The 26,456-nt window shown below is 48.2% G+C and overlaps 4 protein-coding genes across 4 annotated transcripts; all 4 read right to left on the bottom strand.

The window, feature by feature from the left end:
* Positions 1-619: 619 nt before the first annotated feature.
* Positions 620-3,039, bottom strand: BKCO1_4000113 (major facilitator superfamily transporter; the record flags this gene model as incomplete). The annotated part of the gene is made up of 7 exons (XM_020275531.1): positions 620-918; positions 1,121-1,730; positions 1,823-2,163; positions 2,231-2,340; positions 2,395-2,476; positions 2,696-2,847; positions 2,897-3,039. The coding sequence occupies 7 exons, from the start codon at positions 3,037-3,039 to the stop codon at positions 620-622; spliced, it is 1,737 nt and encodes a 578-aa protein (XP_020134267.1).
* Positions 3,040-4,023: 984 nt separating this feature from the next.
* BKCO1_4000112 (uncharacterized protein) lies at positions 4,024-5,066 on the bottom strand (the record flags this gene model as incomplete). The annotated part of the gene is made up of 7 exons (XM_020275530.1): positions 4,024-4,184; positions 4,247-4,327; positions 4,380-4,454; positions 4,510-4,569; positions 4,620-4,675; positions 4,731-4,809; positions 4,865-5,066. The coding sequence occupies 7 exons, from the start codon at positions 5,064-5,066 to the stop codon at positions 4,024-4,026; spliced, it is 714 nt and encodes a 237-aa protein (XP_020134268.1).
* A 14,663-nt stretch (positions 5,067-19,729) lies between these two features.
* Positions 19,730-21,303, bottom strand: BKCO1_4000111 (aldehyde reductase protein; the record flags this gene model as incomplete). The annotated part of the gene is made up of 3 exons (XM_020275529.1): positions 19,730-20,028; positions 20,094-20,213; positions 20,292-21,303. The coding sequence occupies 3 exons, from the start codon at positions 21,301-21,303 to the stop codon at positions 19,730-19,732; spliced, it is 1,431 nt and encodes a 476-aa protein (XP_020134265.1).
* Positions 21,304-22,571: 1,268 nt separating this feature from the next.
* On the bottom strand, positions 22,572-25,140 carry BKCO1_4000110 (gmc oxidoreductase; the record flags this gene model as incomplete). The annotated part of the gene is made up of 2 exons (XM_020275528.1): positions 22,572-24,593; positions 24,646-25,140. 2 exons carry the CDS (start codon positions 25,138-25,140, stop codon positions 22,572-22,574), a joined length of 2,517 nt encoding a protein of 838 aa, XP_020134266.1.
* Between the last annotated feature and the right edge of the window lie 1,316 nt (positions 25,141-26,456).

Below are 26,456 nucleotides of genomic sequence, written 5' to 3'. Positions count from 1 at the left end.
GAAAAAACTCCCACGTTAGTTAAGACAAGCAATGGGAGCTGCAACGGCATTTCATTTTCCGGCGATGTGTTTCTCCTCGCAGTATGTATCTACTAATCCTTCTCTTTGGAAATGGAAAACACAATCAAAAATTCATGACTCAACTTTACTGCGTTGTACAAGTGTGACGGGCAGCTTTCACGACAAGGGAGCATCCGTCGTTCCTCAAGCGAGCGAAGGTGTGATTTTAAAGATGTATAACCTACGACTTTTGAGACTAGAAAAGCTGAAATTCTAACTAAGGAGGCGGTTACCGAATTCGTTTTTGTCTCGCAATCATTCCCGGCCAGCATTGACTCATCAGATCAGATACCTACCTACAATTTTTTGGGAATTGCTCCCCCTCTCAATCTGTCATGTAATGCAGCATCCGAACGCCAAGGACAAGAGAAGGAAAGAAACCAGATATTTTGACCCACAACACCGAGACCATGCATCACACCTTTTTTGTTCTCTCTCCCTCTCTTCGTTCTTCTTCTTCCCCTTCCTCCTCCTCCTCCTCTTCTCCTCCACAACGCCCCCAGCAGCAGCACTCACCCACCCAACCGCGCGCATGCTCACCTCGTCCAAACCCCCTCACTCACTTCCCCCCCTTGGGCAGCACCACCACCCTCTCCACGCCCTCACTCCGCTCGCTACCGCCACTACTATCGCTACCACCCCCCTCCGATCCTACGTCATCGTCGTCATTTTCATTGTCATCATCATAATCATCATCGTCCACATTAAGCCGATCCACCCTCTCGCTCCCCGCGGGCGGGAAGCGGCAGCCGAGCAGCATGAGGGTGGCGAAGACGGCGACGGCGGCGTTGCACACGAAGACGAGGTTGGGCCGGCCCACCTCGGCGAGCGAGGAGAAGACGAGGCCGAAGACGGACACTGTTTGTCGTTTATTTTCATATGATCAGCGCGGGTCGAGCAACCAAAAAAAAAAGAAAAAGAGAGAGAGGGAGAGCGAGAGAGAGAGCGAGAGAGAGAGAGAGAGAGAGAGAGAGAGAGAGAGAGAGAGAGAGAGAGAGAGAGAGAAAGAGACAGAAAACGGGGGAAAGAGAGAAATAGAGAAAGAGCGAAAACCACTCACACGTCGACAGCGTCGCCACCATCTCCACCAAGCTAATCGCCCCCAGCGCGTCGGCCTTTTGCGCCGCCGGACACATGTCGATCATGACGCTCTTGGCCGCCGACGCGCTGCCCGACGCCAGCGGCAGCAGCGTCGCCACCGCGAAGACGTGCCACGACTGCGCGCACAGCGCCGCCAGGCCCGTCAGGACCCCGTCGGCCGCGAGGCTCCATTTGAGGAAGAAGAGGTCGAAGGCGCTGCTCGAATGCTGTTGCGATGCGGGGCCGGTCGTCGACGTCGGTGTCGGGTCGAGGATGGCGGTCGAGGGGTCGGCCGAGTCTTCGAGGCAGGTGGATATGGCGGCTTCCATGTCTTGGGCGGCGGAGACGCGGCGGGAGCGTTTGGATGTCGGGGTGGTGGCGGTGGTGGTGGTGGGGGGTGCGAGGTGGGCGGAGTGGGGGGATGGGGCGGGTGGGAGTACCGCCGCTGGGGACGTACTGGTGCATGAGGCGTGGGGGTTGAAGAGGGTGGAGGTGGCGAACCACTTGCGGCCGTGGTCGATGATGTGGGGGAAGGCGAAGGTGAGGAAGGTGCCGCGGATGACGCAGTAGTAGGACATCAGGACGCCGTTCTGTCGTGCGCCGCGGGGGGCGGGGCGGGTCAGCGCGCTGTGTGATGGGCTGTAGGGGGGGGGAAGGGAGACAGAGAGCGCGGCATTCATACCTCCTTGGTCCCGAAGCCGAACTTGATGGTCGAAAACATCTGGATGAGGGTGGGGATGTAGCCCGTGGCCAGCACGCCGGTGAAGATGCCGCCGAACAGCAGCGGGACGCCAAAGTGGCGCTTGATGCGGCCGTCGGGGAGGCGCCACCTCTGCGGGGCGAGCATCTTGGCCGGCCCCAGGAAGCGCGACAGGCCCTGCTTCTTCTCCGACTCTTCGTCCTGCTTCGGCGGCGGCACGTAGGGCAGGAAGAAGTAGGCGTAGAGGGTGGCAAAGGCCATGGAGCACATGGCGATCTCCCACGGTGCTTGGATGCCGAACAGGTCGCCGAAGACGCCGCCGACTGGGGGGGTGCATGTTGTTGTTAGCGGGGGTCGTGGCGGGGACGGCGGGCCGGTGGCGGCACTTACGGAGGTAGCCCAGGGCGGTGCCGAACATGATGATGCCTTGGAGCTTGCCGAAGACTGCGGTGCGCTGGGCGGGAGACACGACTTCGGAGATGAAGGTGTTGAGGACGAGCCTTGGCTATCAGTCTTGGGGTGCATGGGCTGGTGAAGGGGAATGTGCAGCGTACATGTAGCCAGCAGGGCCGCCGAAGAGGCAGATGAGCTGGGTGGACTGGATGATGATGATGCCGGTCATGCCGCCGACCATGACTGCGGTACAGTTAGTTGCCATGTCGGCCAAGGGCATGATGCATAGTTGGCTTGCCTCCGACGTTTTGGCACATCAACCGAATCACGGGGAAGAAGGTCTGCTGGACCATGGCGAATCGGGGGCCGAGTTTTTTGATCATGTAGCCGCTGAGCAGCAGGTTCATGACGCCTGTTTGGGCATCAGTCGGGTGCTTGGCGGGGGGTTAGGGAGGAGCATACCAACGATGGTGGTCGACGTGCCGACTAGCGTGACCTGACGAGCGGTTTCGGCCTCGATTTCGTGGACTGCACAGCGGTCATGGCCGGGCGGCGGGATCTCATGGGTTTTGTAAAACTCGTCGCATGTCATGAGGCGGAAGGCGTAGAGCATGCTGAAGGGGTGTGAGTTGGTGGATTGTGGGACTGATCGGGTTGACTCACGGCACCTGGGTGAAGGACAGCGACAGACTCATGATGAAGCCCATCAACAGTATCTTGGCCTCGACCCATTTTTTCTCGCGTTTGTCTTGGTCGTGCGGCTGTTTCTGGGCCAGCAGCGGCGTGGTTTCCGTGTCCACAGCCATGGTGCCTTTGAATCCGCAAGAAGAAAAAAAGAGGCAGAAGTTGAGGGCGCAAGAACGCGTGGGGCGCGAGGGTAAGAGGATGGCGCGAGCTGGGCTTCGGCTGTCGTGCGGGCCAGGCCGGCAAAAGATAAGGCTCGGCTATTGCGCTGTTTTTGGTGGCCGGTGGTTGCACTGCGGCCGTGATACGAGGCGGGGTCTCGCAGGGTAGGCCGATAGCGGCACAGTCAGCGACTGGCTTGATGGATACTTATTCTTGTCCGTCGAGCACCTTCGCGGTTCTGGTAGCGCCTAGCTCCTTTGTTTCAATCACGCGCCCTCAGCCCTACCACAGATCAACTTTGGTCCGGATTCCTTACGGCTTGCCGACTGCACCCACGGTTCGTAGAACCGCCCAACCTCTCTTCGGGTATTGGCAGAAAACGGCGGATGCTACTCGGGTGCAACACCTCAGCCACACCCTCGGTGTCTGCGTTACACCAGAACACAGTGATTTCGTCCGTCGCACCACAGAACTGACCCCATCCTTCAGCCCACTATTCCCAGCGGCAAAGTAGTGTCCTGGACGCCAACTCCATGTTTATTTACTTGCGCATTCTCGTCCTCCAGTACCGGCTGTCACTGCACCATGAAGGGTCATCAGCAGAGGCTGAGCTCGCGCAAGCGGCAGCGCTGAAGTGCACCGCTTTTTCTTCTGCTCAGACCTTCTTGGCTAAACAAAACCAAGCCTTATTCGCTGGGGATATCCACTCGGGTCGCAACCGACGCCGGCCATGTGGTTAGCCGTTAACCCTAAACTAAGCTTAAACTCAACCTTCATCGGGAACGTGCACCACTACTCACTCTTGGCTCCATCTCTAGAGCCAACTTCAATATGCACGATTCTCAAGAAGCACACTATTGATGATATTCACGGCTTGGATTCTCAATGTCAAAACTATCCTTGTATAAACCGGTTCAACCATCGAAGCGGGAATAACCCGAAATTTACGACGAGGGGAACTTTTCGGCAGCGAACTTGAAGTCGCCGGTCCAGGTAACGCCGTTGTCAGACGACTTGAAGCCAGACGAGGTGACTCCCTCCATCATCAGGGAGTTGCCGAAGCTCGTGTCCGCGGCGCTCAGGGTGATGGTCATGTTGGACCAAGCTGCGAGTAAAACAAATCAACAGCCGTACACGTGCGCCGCCGACGCGGGGGTGAAAACTTACTGTAGGCTTCTATGCTTCCGCACTGGCCCGAGTAGCACTCGTTGGACGCGATGACCCACTTGGGGTTCTCGCCGATGTTGCCTTTTGCTCGGTTTAGTAAAGGAGACTTTGGACCCGCGTGGTAGGGACTTACTGTTGGTCAGCGTCGAGACGACCTTGCCGTTGATCGAGACCTTTTGCTCAACCGTGCCGGATGAGACGGTTTCGACTGCATGAATTAGCTCAAGCCATATAATCGAACTGATGTCGTCGGGGCGTCATACTCTCGAAATCCATCGTAGAGCCAATGGGGACCGCGACGTAGGGCTCAGCAGTCTGGCCAGCTGTCGAGATATTAGCCTTGGAATCTTCCATGCGCAAGGTCACGACTTACTAGGCAAGAGGGTGCTGGCAACGACGCACCAGGCGTCGTTGTTGGCGGGGCAGCCACTGTGCGCATGGATCAGTAGTGTATCACCAATATCGGATGCATCTTGCAACTCACACGGCTGCGTTGTCCGGAGCCCAGTTCAACAGCGGCTGCATAAGGGGAATGTCGTTGTCGCTCTGGGTAGCCGAAATGCCTAGCGTTTGATCATCAGTGCTGTGAAACTGAACGCAGAGGCTGGAAACACGAACCAACCCAGATGCTCATCCAGCAGTCGCTCTGGGTGAAATCGCTAGGCGCGGCCGGCGGCACGAGAGAGTAGGTCGCCTTCTTGATGTACGTGCTGCCGCTCGTGGGGCCCATGTAGACGGTGTCGCCAAAGTGCCATTGGTCATCTGCTACAGCTCCCAATGCAAGAGCCAGCACGGCAACGGCGGATGAAGTGGAGCGCATTTTCGCTATAATGAGTGTCGAGTAAAGAACGTTGGGGAGAGGCAGCGGCGAGTTGACGGGTTTGCGAACTCGAAGCTGCAGACGCCTATATATTTTATAGGGGAGAACAACACGAAGCAACCGAGAGTGGTGTGTGTTGAGATATACCTGAAACAAGGCGAAACCATGACGGCCGTAACGGGAAAGTGTTGCGGCCAATAGCAGACCATTGCGCTGGATTGTTTTAAACGCCTCCGCACCATGGCTCCGTGTAGACCTTTGTAAGATCCAGTACCGATACGAGAACTCCCACACCTGCAATTTCCGTCGCGGCAGAGGAAATCCCGAAGAAAGATCGGCCGCGAAAACGTAACGACGTGCCAAGCAGGCACAAGCAACACTTAGTAGTAGATCTACAGAATCGGACTACATAGTATTATGTGCCAATAGCATTGCGTGCCTATGAATGCAAAGGTAAACAGGAGGGATAACAGCATGGTAACGTGATCGGCGTCTTTGCCGTAGCCTCGCCGAGATTTGCCGGGTTTAACTGATTCGGTAAGTAGCCGGACTTGAGAATCAACGGCATCTCCCGTGTCAATTCCACTCCTTTAAACTATGGGTGTATTCGTTAAAAAACCATTTCACCACCTGTTAGTCCTTGGCCTACGTCTACTAGTATGACTCGAACACTTTGTAGCGGAAGATTAAAAGCACTAAAAGTTTACGAAGATATTCCGGCACTTACCTCTATATAACTTTACCATATCTCCTAATCCCAACTATACTTTTACTAGGGTACCCCCGGCTAATAGTGGCGCTATTATTAATAGCGGTATACCTAGTAGCCGTTTCCGGGCGTTATAATAGCGTTATCTATTATTATAATAGTATAATTACTATATTTAATAGTTTCTTAATAAGATTATATAGAAACGGTAGGGGTAACGATAGTAATATTCGTATTTTAAATAGAAATATTACGATATTATATAGTATTTTAAACTAACCCGCCGCTACCGCCGCCGCCGCCTACCGCCCTAATAATTACTACTAATACTACCCCCGATATTTCTTCTAATACCCCCCCTACGATCGTGCTACTATAATAAGCGCGCGATTAGGCTAACTACTATATATATCTATCCTCCGCGTATATTCGTATAGGTTATAATATCTATAGAATATACGATATTATTTACTAAATAAAACCTCCGCCGCCCGCCGCTATTAGCGCTCGTAGTAATTAGTAAGCCTCTCTTATTATCGCTTCTTTATATATCCCGGAGGTTTTCTATATAAGCGTAGTAGCTATAGTTAGAAATACTTAAATAATAGTAGATACGGGTATACTTATTCTTACCCGACACTCTCCTATTATAGTATATACGGGTATTATTACGATTATCTAAGTAATCGCGCTACGATAAGATACTATCGTATACTATAATATTCTTTAAGATAAGATACCGCTTAAATCTAGTATATTCCTCTACGAAACGGGTTATTTAGGTATCCTTATCTTTACTAACCGTAATAAAGAATCGTAGTATCTTCCCTAGTATACGCCTCTTACGAGGTATTATCGCCGCGTATAGTAGTTTACCTAATAGCCGTAGCTATAATAACGATACGTTATTATTATCGTCTACTAGGGGTTTAAAGAGCTCTAATAGATATATCTACTTTTATATAATTATCTCGTTCGTTATACTTATATCTAACTTCGCCTTATTACGGGCGAGGCGCTTTATAAGGCTATAGAGACGTTTAAACGAGAACTACTACTAATAACGAGCTAACTTATAATTATAAATAGCTTTAGCGAGGTATAGAAGGCTATAAACTTATAGAGTATATACCGATAGGCGCCTATTATTATTATTATAGTAGATTCTCTTATACTCGCGTACGAACTCGCGGTAGCTAGTATTAATATCGTTAATCTAGTATTAAGAAACGTCTCTCTAGGAGTAGAGGACGTATATCTTACTTAATAGTAATAGATACTTATAAGGTCGCTTCTATAGGTGTCTAGCGAGATACGGAGGACTCTAAATAGTTAGCTAAGCTTTCTATTTAGCTACTTTAAAGTATTTATAGTATTTAATAACGTCTCGTAGTAGTATATCTACTAGTAATCGGGGAAGAGTCGCTCTTAGGCCTTTATAGATAGTAGATATCTTATATTAATTATCTTATAATAATATAAAGGTTCTAACCGCCTAAGAATTATTACGGGCGTTTACTTAATCGCTCGGCTTACCTCTTATATTCGTCTAAAGCCCTATAAGTAGTTTAGTAAGATTAAGGAGTTATAAGGTATAAGATACGAATAGAGAGCTTAAGATAGATATAAGAAGAGGGCTTATAATTAATAGACGAATTCTTAAGGAATTCGGCCTTCGCCCGTAGGCCGAAGGGCTTTTATATATAGCTAAGCGAGAGTTACGTAACTAGTACGTAACTTCTATAGATCTCGTATACGAAGCGTATACGAGACGCGGCTATAGATTCTTATACTACCCCCCCTACTATAGGGGTCGACTACGACCCCGTAAAGAATAAAAAAACTCGAGAACCTTATATACCTTCTACGAGAAAAACCTTTCTTATTAGAAAGAGAAAAGCTCGCAGCTAGAGTCGTTAAGAAAATTTCTAGGCGCGAAAGCCGTAGCCTATATCCCTTAGAATATCCGCTTTTATCTATATTATAAGTAGGTGCGCGGAGTATACTTAACGCGTACGACTATTATACGCGGGTCGGGTATATAGCGCTATACGCTAGAATAGTAGAAAAGTTTAGCTACTCTAGGCCGTTACGCGGCTTAGAGTATCTAGAAGTAGAACTCTATTAGGGGTTTAGTTCTACGTAGGAGAAGTAGTAATTACTTTCTACGTAATAGCGGTTATTCCGTCTTTTATCTTTTTAGGTTTATAATCGCGAGTCTCGTATATGGCTTAAGCGTTTTAGAACTATTATTTATACGTTCCGGGTACGTATAGTATACGCGGCGCGTACTTCCCCCCCGGTATTTCTTTATAGTAATTATATTAGGCGTATCTATCTTTATAGAGTTTACTACTACTACTCGTAATTCTTAGTCTACGGCTAGGTTTAGTAGCTAGTATCGTTATATCTATATCTATTAGCTAGATAATAGGTTCTTATCCCTTTACGAGTAGTACTTAGGCGTTAGATAGGTATAGTTTCTCCTATTAGATAGGCACGTTTTTATAGAATCCGGGCCTATACGTTTTACGTACGCGTACCGTAGAAGAAGCTAGTAAGAAGTCTCCGTATATTAGAGTTCTCTTACGCGATTGTTTTCCGACTTTACGCTATATCTATTTTCTAATATAGCTTTATCTTTAACTCTTTCCCGCGGCTCTATCGCTCGTTCTTTAACGTCTTCTATTACTCTAGAAGCTAGTCCTATAGGTAGTATAGATAAGAAAGAAAAGGAGCTATCTTATATAAGCTAGCTCGGTCTTAAATTAGCTTAAGATAAAAATAAAGATAAGACTCGGGCTCGCTATAAGCCGTTTAATATACGGAACGTCTCTCGACGTCGTCTCGTTAGTATACGCGGCCTAGCTTCTTATTAGAAGCCGATTCCGCCTTATTATAAGGCCTTCTATAAACGTTATCTTTTATACTAGGCTTTCGCTTCTTAGATCGATAATAACGTAAAGAATATTATTAAGTAGAGCTATATATATAAAATACCGCTCTCGAAGTACTAGAGATATACTAGGGCGCGGTACGATTATACTTAGATAAGTTTACTCTACGATTCGTATACGCGTCGTATCTTTAGCTAACTCTTTTCGCCTATCTAGCCGCCTTCTAAGTTTCGCCGCGCTATAAACGTATTATCGTTTATACGCTAGTAGGCTATTCGTTATAATACTTTTAAGGAGTAGAATTTAGTTCGTAGCTACGCCTCTAAGTATTTTAACTACGTTAAGAACTTCCGCCGGCTCGAGAAGGCTCGCGTTAAGAACGCTAGCGGTCTTAAGAAGTACTTATACGCTTAGTAGGTCTCTCGCGACTATAATCTCTAACGTAAGTAGATAAGGGCTTTTTTAACCGTCCGCTTTTACTTTTACTAACCCTTAGTATAGCTTAGTATAGGCGGTGTCGGTCTAATACTTTCTACGAACTAACGTATCGACGTAGCTACCGAGGACCGCCTTTTACGTAGCTAGAATAACCTCTTTAAGAAGGATAGCCTTAATCTAAACCGCGATAAGTCCCTCGACGAGAGTAATAGCTAAAAGAGTATACGGTAGTACTAGTATAGGCCCTTAGTAAAATAAGGGGTAGAGAATAGGTAAAATTTAGTTTTAATATTTAGCGAGGTTTTAGAGTTCTTTACGAGTTAGGCTAGGCTTAGAGTTTTATACGAATTAGATACGCTTCTCGTACGCGGCGCTTACGCCTAGTAATAAAAATCTATTCTTCTTATATTATAGTTATTAACCCGAAAGTTTTCGTAAGTTAATCGGTTCTATAGGATTTCCTAACTACGAAAGAAACTACGATTTTTATTTTAAATATCTTTCGGTAACGTGTCGATCTCGGCCGTAGTATATAATATATTTAGTAGCTTTCGCCCTCTAATTCTAAATTTCGAAGACTAAGCTTTTACCGCTTCGTCTTATTTCTTAAACTAGAAGGCCTTTCCCGCCCGCGTTTTATAGATTTTTCGCCTACTTACGGTAGATCCCCGCGTACTCTTCGCACGCTCTTCGTATCTTTAGAGTTATTCCCTAGTAGGTCTTTTTAAGGTTTTTCGCCTCGTTACGAAGGTTCTCCGCGTACTCTTCGTACGCGTTTCGTACCCGGTAGGTTTATTCCCCTAGAATACTATCGATAGTATTCGTCGAGTAGTTTCTAGTAGTTCTCGAGTTCGTACTCGTACTTCTACTTATTATATTTATTTAGCTAGCCTAGCTATTTAATAAGATACTACGAACCGCGGGGGCCGTCTTTATAATTAACGACGGTCTTAACCTCCTATATATCCTCTAACTCTATAGCGGGCGGTTAGAAATTAGGCTTTACGGAGTATAGCTCTAGAAGGGATATATAGAAGATAGAATAGAGCCGCGCTATTAAGGCTAGTAGCTTAAGCTAGTAGACGGAGTTCTTAATCTTTTTAATAATTTTAAAGGAACCGAGGAATCGGCCGTCTAGCTTCTTATAAGGTCGCTTTATACGAATATTCTTTATAGATAGTAGAATCTCGTCCCCTATTTTAAAGTGGCGATCTAGGCGGTCTTTATTATAGTACTAAGCCTAGAGCTACTATACGTATAGAATTATCTAGTATATACGTGCGTATACGCTACGTATACGTTTAATATACGCTTTAGCTACGTTAGGCGCGAGAGTAATATTCTTAATACCCGAGAATACTACTACGAGGCTTCTTATCTAGTTAGATCTAAGAATACCGTCTAACGCCTCGTTATCCGTACCGTAGCTTAGAATATTAGGGATATATTCGGTAGTAGAGTATAACTTATTATTATACGCGAATGCTGCTTATAGTAGTAGTTTAGCCTAATTAGATTACTCCTAGTTAGAGTATATCCTTAGATACGTCTTAATCTCTTAGTTTTAACGTTTTATTTACCCGTCCGTCTATAGATAGAATGCCGTGCTAAGGCGTCGTTTAATATCTAGTTCGTAGTATAGAATAGACTAGTATTCGCTAGTAAATACTAACCCTCTATCTAAGACGATAGAGTCCGAAACGATCGTCTATAAGAAGTATAGTTTAAGTAGGGCCGTAAGATTCTTTACGTCGATCGTCTTACGTACCGGGAAGTAAAATACCTTCTTAGTAGCGCGGTCTACGACTACTAAAATAGAGTTATATAAGCCTCTATCGCGGCCCCTTAATTTAGAGAGATCTATAATAAAATCGAGAGAGAGGTATTTCTACGGTTCTCGTTCTACCTCGACCGGCTATAGGAGGCCGTAGGGCTTATAGCGACGTACCTTATATCTCTAGTAGGCGTTATATATATTAATATAGGCCTTAACTTCCTTATTTAGGCCGGGCTACTCGTACTTACGTGCGATTACTTTATATATACGTTTAAAGCTATAGTAGCCGCCCGTAGAGTTGTTATAGTTGCGCCTAATAATCTCGTCCCGTAGAGGGGTACTATAAGGGATATAGACCTTTATATAGCGGCGTAGAAGGCTATCTTAGTCGAAGGATTAATTCTTAGTTATAAGTTCTTCTAGGGTTTAAGTCCGGCGCTAGACGACGGTATCGTCTTCCCGCTAGACCTTCTTAATAAATAAGAATAGTAATCTTAGAGGTTTCTTTATAGCTAGTTTTTCGTTAAGTATAGCTACTACTATTACTTAACGTAATACGAAGCTCCGGGCTTCTTTTATACCGGCGAGGGCTTACGCTAGCCGTAAGCTTTTCTTATCTAGAGGTTTAAAACCCTAGGCCCTCGCGTTATTACGGTTTTCGCTAGCCGCGCTAGTATATACGGCGGCGATAAGTCCTAGTAGAGAAACGAAGAGCGTATTATCTAATTAGCTATCGTAGCGCGGGTCTCTTATATACTCTTCGTATACGCCGCGCGTAGTAGGGATAGTAGCCCCCGAGGAACTACTTATAAGTTCCCGTATCCGTAGCTTTTATTATAACGTTAGTAATATAGCGTCTAAGTATATCTTCTTTTTAACCTCTTTAAATCCTAATACGTAATCGGGTCGCCTAGAGAGAGAATTAACGGAATTAGAGACTTCGGGTTTATATTTAATCTCGAAGTTAAACTTCGCTAGCGTTTTAGCGTAGCGGGCCTAACGTTTTAATAACTTTTTAGTACTTATAAAGTATCTAAAATTATTATAATCGTAAAGTACGCGCGTCGGGTACGAGGCGTATACGAGGAAGTATCGCTATACGTTAAAGTATTTAACGATAGCTAGTAGTTTCTTATCGTACGTATCGTAGCGTACTTTTATAGCCGTAAACTTCTTACTATAATAGGTAATAGGTAACTAGTGTTTTTAGTCGCCCTCCTACGCTTAGGGCTAGAGTAGAATACTAGCTAAGGCGAAATCTAATATATTAGTAATAAGTATTAGCTATAATACTAGGTTATAATACCGAAGGACCGGGCCGTGCGAAAAGGCGTCTTTTAGCGTACGAAACGTATACGTAGCGTCGTCTAGCTAGTAGAATTAAATATACTACTTAGTTAGGCCCTTCTAGGACTTCTTCGTAGGTACTCTCTTAGGTATCTAAGTAGCGTCCCGGAGGAGGTTATTTAGAGGCTTAGTAATAGAGGAGTAGTTCTATACGAATCGCCTATAGAAGTTAGTAAAGCTAAGAAATACTTATATATTACGAAAGAAGCTAGGTTCCGGCTATTCTTAAATAGCCTTTACGCGTTCGGGGTCTATTACGACGCCGCTAGGCGTTACGATAAACCCTAGAAACTCCGCGTAGGTCGTATAGAAGGTATACTTTAATATCTTAATATATAAGCTCTAGTCCCGGAGGCGCTAGAGCACCTATCGAACGTATTAGACGTAATCTTTCTCGTTTCGAGAGTAGATTAAGATGTTATCTAGATATACGACGTAGATAGTATCTATAAGGCTTCTAAGAGCTTTATTAATATAGCTCTAGAACGTAGCCGGCGCGTTAGCTAGGCCGAAGAGTATAACGAGATACTTAAATAGATCGTATCTTATCTTAAAGACCGTCTTCTACTCGTCGCTCTTACGAATACGAAGCCTATAATAGGCGTTACGTAAGTTTAGCTTCGTAAAGATCTTCGCGTAAGATATACGGTTTAATAGTTCGCTAATAAGGGAAAGCGGGTATCGATTCTTAATTATAACCCGATTTAGCCCCTAATAATCGATATATAATCGTATAGTCCCGTTAGGCTTAGAGACGAAGAGAATTAGCGCGCTAGTAGAAGACTTACTAGACTAAATCTAGCCCTTCTTAAGAGCCTTATCGAGGTATTCTCGTAGAATTTATAGCTCTCTTAGCGAGAGGTTATAGATAGGTATTTAGAGCGGCGACTTATCGTTCTCTAGATCGATCGTATAGTCGTATTTAGAGTTTTAGGCTAGCTTACCGGCTAGTTCGTTCGATATAATATCCGTAAAGTCTTAGTATTAACTTAGAAGTTCTTCTTATAGCGCGGTAACCGTTACGGCTATAAGAATAGAACTATCCTACGCTTTCGATACGAAGTATATATATCGCGTATACGCGGCGTTAGTGCGTCGCGAATAGTACGTAGGATTATAATCTCCGCCTCTCTACGTTAATAGGGGCTAGTTCTAACTAGGAACCTTATCTTCTAGATTAATCTAGTAGACGGAATCGTTTAAGGCTAGTTAACTAGCGAATTATATCGTAGAGATAAGCTCGATACGGTCTTAGTATAGATTACTCTATTTAAGGATATTCGTATTAAAGCGGGCGATAAGGTCGGCCGCTTTTAGCTAGTCTAGGCCGAGGATTAGGTTGTAACCCTCGAAGAACGCGCTCTAGAATAGGCGCGGTCCGATAGTTCGCTTAACGCCTATTCCGTCTTTAGCCTAGAGGGTAAGTTTATAGAAGTTCTATATAGTTATAGAGTAGTTATCTAAGAAGTATACGCGGAGCGTACGCTTAACGTACGAGAAGAATACGCGATAGATACTTACTAGATCTTACCTAATAAGGTTTATATCGCTTTCTAAATCTAAGAGGGCCTTTAAGGCTACTAGCCCTTCCGGCGACTTTAGAAGAACGTTTATAACGATTCGTTTAGTTAAGCCTTAGTCGACTAGTCCTAGAGGTAGGCGGCTTAGAGCCGCTACTAGAACTATTCTTTTCTCGAGGTCTTATCGTTCTTCGAGCTATCGGCTCTAGAAGAGAGTTAGTTACTAGCCGAATTCTTATTAAATCGGCGAAAGCCCGAGTTACGCTTCGTATATAAAGCGCCTACGCCTTATCTACGAGTCGACTTCTAGAAGTCTTCTTAGCGAGGCGGCTTATATCGGCTCGAGTTCCTTAACCAACCTCGCCTATTATCGATAGAGTGGGCTAGACGCGGGCGTTTATAGCCCGCGCTTTAGCGCTATTATTCCTCCGTCTACGCTATCTTAACTAAACCGAGCGTCTACTTAAGGCTAATAATTAAGTCGTAGAGTTTCTTAACTCCCCGAATAGTCTTTATCGTAGAGTATTTAAGGAGTTTTTTACGATAGACCTCTAGAAGGTTTATAAAGAAGAGGTTAATAAGAAGGTCTTTATCGGCTACCGCGTATAGAAGCTATTTATATAGGCTTTTTATACGGGCGCGGTACTTCTAATACGACGTACTAGGCTTTATTAGGGAGCGGTAGAATATAACCGTATTCTCGTACCGCCGTAAGGTAGGGTTTCTTACTTAATCTTAAACGATTACTTTAAACTTCTTAAAGAGAAGCTTCTCTCGGGTTACGAATTTATCTAGGCGTTAGTAGACGTATTAGGCGATTACTTCGTACTTCGCGAGGCCCTAGAGGGCCTAGCGAATCTACTTCTCGGTATTCTAGTCTTATAGATTAAGTATATTAAACTTATTATTTAACTCGTTAATTTACTTATCGAAATAGTACTAGATCGCGGTTTATAGTTTAGAAACGTTCTTTTCTCGCTAGATCGCCTTCCGCGCTTCGAAGTCGAGATATATACGAGAAGTATACGTTTTAGATACGCTTAGCTAAGAGAGTATATTAATACGTTTCTATAGACCCTTAATTAAAGCGTTTAATTCGATAATTTAAGCCGAGGAGGTTAGGATTACTATAAAGAGCCTATAGATCTTAGCCTTTAAATTCGTAATAACGTCTTCGGGCGTAATCGTTATAAAGAGGAGTTCTTTTATAGTAGTAGGTATTAGGGGTATCTCGTCGGCGTTATCGTCTAATTCGCTAGGAGTTAGATAGTCCGACCTAGTTAAGGGGTCTTATACGACCGTAGCGTTTTCGGTACGCGACGTATACGCGTCGCGTACGAAAAGAGGAGTCCGCTTAGAAGATATTCTAAACCGGCTATTTAAAGAGAAGGATTCGAATATAAGATATAAGGCACGAATAGGGAGCTTAAGATAGATATAAGAAGAGGGCTTATAATTAATAGACGAATTCTTAAGGGATTTAGCCTTCGCCCGTAGATTAAAGGGCTTTTATATATAGCTAAGCGAGAGTTACGTAACTAGTACGTAACTTCTATAGATCTCGTATACGAAGCGTATACGAGACGCGGCTATAGATTCTTATAGAAGTATATTATATATAGTATTAATAGAAAAGCTTCGTAGGAAGTATATCGCTTAGAGTCTTAATAGATAGAATTCTCGTTCGATATCTACGGATATATTAGCGAATCTAATACTTATAGAAGAATATCGCGTATTTACGTAATATTTTACTAGTAAAATCGCGAAATTAATACGAAATTAATACGCTTTTTTCTATAGTATATTTCTTATCTAAGATTCTTTACTTCTCTAGTCCGAGAATTATAGTATCGCGTATATCGTTCCTTAGGCACGATCGTTAAGGGTGGTTAAGAGCTAGGCCGCTATAGAAATAATAATAATTATTATTCGTATACCGCCGTGCCTTAATCTTATAGTATTTATACGGCGAAATAGCGTTACCGGGTATCTTTAAGCCTATAATATTAGTAATAGTAGGCCCGTTATCCGTTATAAGAGATATAATAGCTCTTAAGCGGAAATAACGGTATATTAAACCGTCCTATATCTTAATACTATAGGGTGACTCTAGTTCTCGTAGCTCCTCGATTAGTGGCTATAGATAGCTATCTAGATTCTTATATTTTCTTAGCCTAGGTATAATAAAACTTACGAGAATATTACTACGCTTATAGCGAAGCTATAGAGATAGATTAAGTACTATAACGACTACTAAAGTACTCGAGTAGGTATATTAATCGATAACTACCGGTATACCGTCGAGAGATAGCTATAGAGCGAGATCTAAGGGCTACTTAATTATATTATTATCTTATAATCTTTATAGTATTCTACCACTCTAAACGTTTTATATAAGCTAAGAATATATCTTTATAATATTAGTACGCTCCGCGTAGCGGTATTATACTCTTAATCTAGGTATAATAGGTATATACGTATATATACGGCGAGGGCGGCGGCGGTAGAGAGTCTCGGCGTAATATCGGCTCTTAGAGTAGTATCTATAGCGCTTATCGGCGGCGAACGGTCTAATAAAGGCTATATAGCTATCTTTATAGTAGTTAATAAGAGTTAGATAAATACCTATAAGCTTTTTAAGCTACTTAGAAACGTATCTTCGCGATAGAAGGATATTTACTAGTAAGTACCGGCGGAGGTCGTTATATACGCCCCGGGGTATATTACGTACGTAGCGAAGAAGTTAGAACTTCTTAAGCGTTATCTAATCTATTCTATATTTATTAGTAGATTATATAGTAAACGAGAAGAAGAGGGACTAGAGGATTATTCTTAAAAAGAATCTTAAGTAGTATACCGTAGGGCGTATCGTTACTTATATTAAAATTATTATAATAATTATCTTCGCTATTAGAATCGTATTTAGATACGTTTAGAATATTAAGATTATCTAGCGCCGGTAGCTCTTTATCGTATTTAGTATTATTATCGTCGTAATATTCCTCGTTAGAATTTTAGGCCGTAGGAAAGCGCTATCGCGGGCTCTAAAATTATTCTACGAAGGCCTAGTTATATCTACGCTTAGTACGATAGCTAGACATCTTTAGAATAGTATTAAGAAGAAGCGGCGAACTTACTAACGGGTATTTTCTATTAGTACGGGTATAATAAATTTTTTAGGTATTAGGGGGGGGGCTTCGGCGGTCTCGGCGGCGGCGGCGGCGGCCCCCGTATTATTATTATTATTATTATTATTTCTTAGTATATTATTCTAAGTATTCTATATTATATATAAATATATACTAAACACCGAAATTACTACGATATAAGCGTTTATTACTATAAACTTAATACTATACTAAACGACGATATACCCCGGCCTAGAAAGAAGAAATCGATATAAAACGATATCTTATAGATAGTACGCGAGTATAACGTCTACGAATTAGTACGATCTATCGCTATTTTAAAGCGTTAGACCCGTAGTACTATTAATTAATACGTATAGTATAAGCTTAATAAGTATAGAAGGCTTTATCTACGGCTATAGCGTAATCTTCGCCGCTAATAATAGAAGGACGTTATTATAGAGTTTATAAAGCGCTAGAAGGTCGCCTTCCTACGTCGCTTTAAAGATAATTAGGTAGCTATCGCTATAATCGAGACTATAATATAGTTATACTATTATAAGGCTAGCCGAACAAAGCCTCGCACGAAGAAACTAGATAGGTTATAGTATATCGAGCTCTTAGAGAATCCTTACTAAAATACGCCCGATTTAGTAGAGAATTCTCCGCGCTATAAGTCGCCCGCGATTAATAAGGCCTACGATAAGGCCTACGATAAGGCCTATAGGCTAATAATACTACCGCCGCGGCCGCCGCTACTATCGTTACTACTACCCTCTATACGATCGTTATCGCTAATACCCGTACTTTAGAAGCGTAAGATATCCGGTAAGATTAAAGAGACGTAGTAGCTACTACGTAATAAGCGCTAGAAGAAGGTTACTAAGTAGAATCGTATAATAAATAAGACTTATAGCGAATAAGCGAAGGCGACGGCGAAGAAGAGGCTTAAAGAACGTACGGCGCTCGAGAACGTAACGATATAGTTCTAATTACTCTTATAACGTAAGCGTAATAATTTATTAGTAATCGTTTAATAGCGTTACGAAGCGTAGAGGGTTAATAATAAATAAGAGGGTATTATTTATTATAAGATTATTTATCGTAAGGTTATTTATCGTAAGGTTTTTACGAAGAAGCCGAAGAGGGGCCGGTCCTCTAGAAAGGCGGCCGTATAAGAGCGGGAGACCTCTTCTTATATTAGTAGTATTTATCTTATAATAATATAATAAATCTCTATTATCTACTCTTTTATTCGCTTAATACTATAGTGGTTTCTATAACCCCCGACTAAACCTATTATATATATACTATATTAGGACTATCTAAACGAGCTACCTAGCGTTCCTCTAAGTATACGAAGGTTCTTTAGTACCCCGCGAAGCGATCTGCGACCGTAATTTCGTAATATAATAGTACGTCTATATAAAACCTCGGCATTACCCCTCTAGTATAGGTAAATTATATAACGAAATACTGTTACCGTTGTAATAATAATAATACTATACCGATCTAGAAATACCATACGGCGTTTCGCGTTTCATACGAAATATATATGTAATCCACAAACTAAGTATGGTGGACCTATAGATTATAGGGTTTCCATGTACATATATGAGCCGGGGGTACCCTAGTGTTTTCGTTGTTTTATCCGCAATTATCTATCTCTGCCTCCTCATATTTCCGCCCATCTCTGCAGTGACCGAACCATTTTCAAGCAATGCGACACCGCTGACCATCTTTCGACTTCCGCCGGTATTACTTGTCGAGCTAGAGCACGGCTTGACCATCACAGGACAACAATATCATCCTCACCAACGTCAAGTGTCTCGGGATGAGAACATAGAGAGATGTTTCTGCAGCCTGAAGTTCGGGGAAATCGTCCCAAGGTTCAGTTCGAGAGGATTTGTTACGTGCACTGTCTTGCCATCTTGAACGATTCCGCTGACTCCGTCGAGATCAATGATTATCATGCCCATCGAGTCTGGCGGCTCTGGTGCTTCGGCTAATACTGGCTCGGAACCCCTGTTGTCAGTTTTACAACGGAGCAATTGAAATCACTTTGAAGTCAGTGACTCCGTTTCCACGAGGCAAACGAAACGCCAAAAAGCTTCATCTACTTATGCTAGCCGTTTCTCTACTTCCAATCATTTACCGGTCCGAGATGCTCAATGCACTTCCAGTGAGTGAACTAAACATATTATATTTCCATCAACGAAACCTTCCTGTGGTAGTTCAAAATAAAATCTGCCGAGGGAATTTTGAACTGTGATGAGGTGACCTGTTCTCCCATTGCGTGTTCTTTGTCCTGGACAGGTTAATGGTGTGCTTCTCGTCATCTAGGAGAGTTCCACGGTTCTCACGTCGAGGGCAAACTTTTTCCAGTCCATGTCAGGGCACGAAGATATATTAGCCTGCCATGCTAGAATAAACTTAATTAAGTTTATTCTAGTACCTCTTTTAGCCCCGGAGGGCCTGCATACGCATAGTGTAGTGGGTAAGAGTATAATCCTTACAGTCCATCTAAGAAGAGCACTATTAACATGCTATACCGCACGGTTATTCTAAGAACACGCCTCTCTTGAGCTACTCCGGGCGAGCGATGACGGAGCAATGTCTAAGGCAGCTGTTTCCGAAGCTCCAATATCAGCCAACTTCCTTTCTGCCGCTCCGCAAGTACAAAAAACAAGAGGTAAGTCCACATTCCGTAAGAGCACCAAGGCCTAGCCAAAGTTTGTGCTCCGTCTCTTCGTGCTTTTCAAACAAACTGCAGACTCATTTTGACGGCACTGCGGCTCACAAGTCTTGACCAACAGAAATCCTAAAATTTTAGCTGCTAAGAGCCTAAGCGATATCTATGATGTTGTCCATCACAGTGTCCTCCAGCGTCTCGAATCCCGGCCTTCCCATTCCCTTGAGAATTTCCTCAGCCCTTTTGGCAGGCTTGACTTCGACCAGATCGGATTCCAGGCCCGGGATATCCGCCGGGAATTCCCGATCCGGGTAGTGTTTGCGGTAGAAAGCGAGAAACTCATTCATCGTGTAGGTTCCCGCAAAGCCGAAGATGCGCTCGTTCACAACGCCGGGATGCACCAGCGCTGCCACATGGAGGCGCGCCATGTCTTTGATGTTGATCCAGTAGACTGCCAGACGCGTCAGCAACTCTCATGCAGCAGCAGCAGTCAACAGTACATGGGGCGATACTGACAATTCGGGAACTGCTTGAAGTCCGGATCCCCCGTAAAGGCCTTTGGCGCCCACTGCGACGACGACGGATAGCCCTGATGCTCATGGCTGAGCGGCCTCCCGAACACACCAGCCGGAACCACTACAGTTTCCCGCACAAAAGTAAGCACGACGTCCATCTGGCCTCCCCACACACAAACACCAGCACACAAACACTCACCCGTATTCACAACGACCCCATCCCTAGCCCCCTCCCCCGCCGCCCACGCCCACACCTCCCTCTCCGCCATCGTCTTCCCCGCCGCATACGCCATCATGACCCGCTCCGCCCCACCGGCCGGCAACCCCTCCGCCCTCCCCCCCTCCACCGCCTCCACCACGCCAACATTCCACTCCCCCGGCCCCTCCACCGCGCCCAGCGTCTCACTCCCGTTCCCACGATCATGAAACGCCTCCATATCCCGCACCGCCACCGCCGAGCTCGTAAACACCACCCGCCGCACCCCCGGCGCCGGCGCCGCCGCCCCGTCCTCCGCGCGCCGCCCGGCCTCATATTGCGCCTGCACCGCCTCCAACACCCGCCGCGCCCCCTCCACCGTCCCGCCGACGACGTCGCGCACGGGGTGGTCGCCGCCGGCGCCCAACATGACGCTCGCGACGTGCGCCACCGCCTCGACGCCTCGCACCGCCTCGTCGAACGCGCCGGGGGCGCGCATGTCGGGCACTTGGACGAGCTCGAAGCGAGGGGTTGGTTTTTTTGGTTTTGCGGTTGCGTTGTCGTTGACGTTGGAGGCGTCGTTGGAGGCGCCATCGTTTTCGTTGGAGGCATCGTTGCCGTTTTCGTTGGAGGCATCGTTGCCGTTGTCGTTGGAAGCATTGTTGGAGGCATCGTTGTCGTTTTCGTCGTTGTCGTGGCAGACGAACGAGGCGAAATGCGCGGTCAACCACGCGTGTTTGCGGGCGTCGCGGACGGCGCCGCGCACGCGGTAGCCGTGGAGGAGGAGCTGGTGGCAGAGGTGGGAGGCGATGAGGCCGTTGGCGCCGGTGACGAGGATGGTGGGGGGCGGGGAAAGGGAGGGGTCGACGGACGGGGGGATCAGGGCGGTGGGGTGGGGGAGGGTGAGGAGGGAGGAGTCGTGGGGAGGGGGAGCTGAGGAGGGCGGTGGTGGTGGTGGCGGTGGCGGCGCGGGGGAGGAGGTGCTGCTGGGAGGGGTGTATTGTTGGGATGGCATCGTGGTGTTTGGGGTGGTGTACGTCGATATTATTGGTTTCTTTTTCTTTCTTTCCTTGTTGGTCGGTGGGTTGGTGGGTGCGGTGCAGTGGGCCGGGATGTGTTGATCTTCGCGGGGGATGTTTGCGTGTCGGAAGTATGTAGGTGTATCCGTGAGTTTGGGCAGGTGGGGGTGGGGTGCAGCTGCTGCGGCCGACGGGGGGACCCACTTGCTGTGCTGTAGCCAATCATGTAGGGGCAATCGTGCAGAGCGACCTTCCCAAAGTGGGAGGAGCGGCACGGGGATTTTTTTTTGCTCCGAAAAGCCAGCTCGAACTTGCATGTGCTGGCATCAGGAGATGGTTCGGATCAGGTTACAAGGCTCTTGATTTTGAAGCTCATCTGCATATCTTTTGTAAAGTCACCAGGACTTTTGACGCTGGGTCTTGTATTGAATGCTCCTGATCGTACGTCCACTCGATTAGATATTTACGCCCTCCTCTAGGATTTTGTGTAACTTTATTCCAAAAATAATCACCGCAAACTATATTACCATGATCATCAATGTAAGCACGTGGCATCAGGTCCCGGTGCAAGTCTGCAGATCCAACACCAAGGCGTTGGTAAACGCCAAGCATTTCATGCGCCCTATGCAAGGGTTGACTTTGAAACACCTGCCTTCTTTGGGACAAAACCGCTGGAAGCGTCAGACTGGTTGCAGACTAAATCTTGACGGCATGACGGTCATGTCTCGATAGTCATCTCGGCAAACGTTTCCATCGTGGCGACGTTAGTTATAATTGTGTCTAGCATTATCGCTATCGTCGGGATGCGTCTCTCACGACAGCAACAAAGGGTATGACGAAGCATTCGTCCACATGTCTAAGTATGACACAATAAGCCAGCTTACATCTGATGTCTCAGAAATGTTACACCCGGCTTACGTGAGGAGTAGAATCCGACATCCGGACGTATCCGTACTATTAAGAATCCGCACCCACGCTCGAACATTTACTTCAACATCACAAGTCAGCGTACAGCGAGAGAGAGCGCCCATGCGCATAACAAATTAAACATTGGTATCTAACAGACATATGTTGCCGTGTGTGTTTCCATGCCCATCTCCCCCAAGACCAATCTAGAGCGAGAGTCAAAAGATAACAAAAAAGTCCAGACGCTCCGTTATCCATATACACCAAAAAGTCCAGCCAGTAGCCCGCGGGGTTCCGAACACCCCTTCCCCGTTTTTATTTTTACACATCTCAAAACATCTACAGTACAACCCATCATCTAGTTACCACGGATCAGATCCGCCGCCTTCTCAGCGACGCCGTACACGCACGCCTGCAGATGCGCGGCGGGGATGAGCGGCATGACGCCGCTGTCAACGATGCGCAGGTTCGAGGTGCCGTACACGGTCAGGCTGGCGTCGACGACGCCGCCGAGCTCGAGCGGCAGCATCGACGTGGTGCCCGTGGGGTGGTACTCGGTGAAGATGCCGCCCTTGATGAGCGTCAGGAGGCGCGCGTCGTCGGCGACCTGCGCGGCCGTCGGGTAGTTTTCCTCGGGCCGGAGCGCGGCGAGCGCGTCCGTCTGGACGAGGCGGTGGTTGAAGCGGAACGCTTCCATCAGGTACTGCAGGTCGACGGGGTTGCTGCCGTAGCGCGGGTCGAGGACGGGCGTGTCGAAGGGGTTGGTGCTGCGGATGCGGATCTGGCCGCGCGACAGGGGCTTCATGATCGAGTAGGTGAAGGAGCCCGAGTTGCTGTTCAGGATCTCGAACTGGCCACGGGCGGCGTCGTTCAGGGCATTGACGAGCAGCTCGTGCTGGCGGTCGTAGCCGGCGATGACAGTCTCGTCGAGACCGTCGAGCAGGTGCTGGCCCGACGTCTGCGAGCGAGCCCACTCGAGCACGGCGGTAAAGTTGTCGGACATGTCCTTGAGCGAGGGGAACGCGACGCCATTGGGCGGGCCGGCGGTCCAGGGACCGGTTCCCTCGTTGAAGAACTCGGCGCGGTTGGCCTCGGTGTTGTCGGCGTAGGTGACGGGGACGTCGTCGTTGGCGGCGAAGTGGTTGTTGCTGGCCAGCATGTAGTGGTCCTGGTAGTTGTTGCCAACACCGGGCAGGTCGATGCGCGCCGTGATGTCCATGGTGGCGAGGAAGTCGGCATCACCAACACCGGATTGCTGCAGAATCAGGGGAGTGTGGACGGCACCGGCGGCGAGGATGACCTCGCGGCGGGCGGTGATGGTGCGCCGCTGGGCATTGGCCGACGCGGCGTACTCAACGCCCTGCACACGCTGCTTGCACTGCTGGTTAGGCTGCTGGCGCTTGCTCTTCTTGGTGCTGCGTTTCTTGGGCGTGCTGTTGTCCTCAGAGCAGGTGCTGTCCGGGCAGTTGCAGGTGTAGCTGGTGGTCGTGACTTCGTGAATCTCAACACCCGAGTCGGGGTTCCAGTCGGCGGGCGCAGAGCTCTTCAGCAGGTCGAAGAGGCTGCCGGTCTGGAACAAGTTGAAGATGCCCACCCCGCCCTTCAGGTCCTCGGCGCCGACGCTGGTGGACTTGAAGCCCCAGTGCCTGCCCCTACCGACCGCGCCATCAACGCTGGAACTGGTCGAAGGCGTGCTGCTGTTGGCCCAAGTGGGGACGGTCACGTTGGAGTAGGGCGCACCAGAGCTGGAGCCGGAGTGCGAGCCTGAAGCCGATCCAGAAGCAGAACCCGAGGCCGAGCTGTTGGCATTGGGCGCACCGGACGAAACGCCATCAACACCCGATCCAGAGGGTGCGCTGAAGGGGTTCGAGGGATCCGAGGGGTTGGCCTGGTCGCTGCCACCCACAGAAGACGAGCTGCCTGTGCCGTCGGAGCCACCATTGCCGGAAGAAGAGGTGCCATTGGAGCCACCATGGCCGGAAGGAGAGGTACCGTTGGCGAAAGGACCGGGAGCATTGCCACAGTCAGAGTTGTCGTCCCAAAGAAGGCGGGTCACGAACTGGCCGCTGGAGATGTAAAGGTTGTCACGCGAGGCGTGGGGGTCGTAGTGAACCCTGCGGGCATCGGCACGCTGCTTCGTCTCCGGGTGGATGGTCATGGGTAGGAAGGAGACGCCGGCATTGTCACCGGCGTTAGGGTCACCCTCGGTGGGGACGCCGAGCTCGTTGAGCGCATTGTAAAAGTGCTCGGTGCCGGTGTAGAAGTGGCGCTGGTAAGTGACGTTGACACCGCCCTGGGCCAAGCCATGGACCGAGTCGCCGCTGTGGATCTGGTACAGGGCAGCGTTCTCGGCCGAATAGTCGGCGGAGAAGGTTTCGCTCTGGCAGGAGGGTTAGCGCACTTTCGGTAAGACGCTGGCTGCGTTCCCTTACCCTCTTGAAGTACTGCATCATGGAATCCCAGCCCCAGCCATCATCGCCAATCAGGGTTGCCCAGTCGTCGTAGTCACCAATGTTGCCCCTGTTCCACAGCATTCCGTTGATCAGAGTTCCACCACCAACACCGCGGCCGAGAGGGTAGTGCCTCGTTTTGCCATCGAGGAAAGTCTGAGCCTCGGTTCCGAAGTTCCAGTCGTAGTCCAGATGGCCGGAGAGGGCGCCGGCCGGGGGGTTGGGGTCGTTGCCGACGAAGAAGGGAGCGCGCAGCCACTCCTCATCCTGGTCGACGGGGCCGGCCTCAAGGACGAGAACAGTGACGTCGGGGTCCTCGCTCAGGCGGTTGGCGACGGTGAGGCCGCTGGCACCTCCGCCGACAATGATGTAGTCGTATTGGTCTAATAGGTCATCGTTGATAGGCCTGGCTTGTGATACGTTGTTGAAGAGAGCGAGTAGGGCTGCAAGCGGCAGCAGCGAGTAGTAGCGAGTCATGATGCTAGAAGAGAGTGACAGAAAGAATGATTGGCGGCCACACCCCGAGACAGCAAAACAGAAAAACTAAGAGAGAGTGTACAGGGCGAGTTGGCAGGGCATTGGGGGCTGGCTGGACGAGAGGCTTTATCACAACGGCGGCCACCCCAGGCCGGAACATGACGGCATGGCACCCGCATGGGCAGCAAAACCCCTTCGTATCGAATTGTGGACCGAGCACGCGGTTGGCTGTTTGAGCGGCCAGCGCTCTGATTCCCCATCCGGCGGCGGGCCAATGGCGGCGGTGCAAAGGCCGGGTGGGTTTGTCACGAGCATCGGCGGCTGATGGACGGCTGTTCCTGGACCAAGGATGCACACGCCATGGCGGACAGCGATCGTCAGGAGAACAGGCCCCCGGCTGGCCACGACGGCCGAATCCCGCGTGGATCCATGCTGCTAGCAGTAGGGCTTCCGAGCGGCCAGCGACGGGCTCCCGCGCGCGTCTGGCGTCATGGCTGATCTCGCACAGCGATCGGCGGCGGCCGCTGGCCCACGGTGCAGCGTCACGGCGTAACGCGCGGCAGGGCGCTGGTGGAAGCCGAAGTGGAGAGGGCGGTTGTGAGGTGTGAAAAGTCGAGCGGCTCGCCGTTTCAGCTGCGCCCCTCAGCCACGGCTAGCGGCCTCCGCTCCGCCGCCAATCACGTCCGCCACGAATATGCGCACCCATGCCAATTTCCAGGGCCGCGGTGTCAGTTGCGCGCTTTTGGACAGTTGCTTGCCCGAAGCATGCACGACCGCCCTTCTGCGGCGACCGCTGAGCCGCCATCAGCCCTCTGCCGCCGTCGTGACACGCTCTCAGGCCGCCCAAGGATCGCCCGACCCTCGAAACGGCCAAAATAAGAACACTAGCACACAGAGAGGGAGCACCATAAAACCTTGGCCTGTCGCATCTACCTATCGTGCCGGCCGCGACGCTTTGATCACGTCGCTCCTTGGATGCCACAAGCGCGCCCTGCAGGCTTTTGCTCGGCTTTCTCGCGGCCACCGGGCGACAGGCTCCTGTGTACCTGTGTACTGCGTACAGCTTATTAGCAGTAGGTCGGCAGTCCCGGAGGCCGACGATACGACGAAGGCGTCGAGGACTCGCGAGGACTCGCCTCCACTTGCCCCGCTCTCGTCGATCTGTTTCGAACCGAGGCCTTGGTCAAGACTACCGCAACACGCGAGCCCGCCAGGGCCACATGTTGCCGGATCTCGGTGAGAAGATGCACCCAAATCCCCAAGCGAACACGAGCACCTTCTTCCTTGAGATCGGGAATGGGATCGAACATTGTCGA

This window comes from Diplodia corticola (genome assembly GCF_001883845.1).
Source record: "Diplodia corticola strain CBS 112549 chromosome Unknown scaffold4, whole genome shotgun sequence".
NCBI classification, from domain to species: domain Eukaryota; kingdom Fungi; phylum Ascomycota; class Dothideomycetes; order Botryosphaeriales; family Botryosphaeriaceae; genus Diplodia; species Diplodia corticola.
Note: the sequence above shows the minus strand (reverse complement) of the source record. Positions and strands in the feature narration are given on the sequence as shown.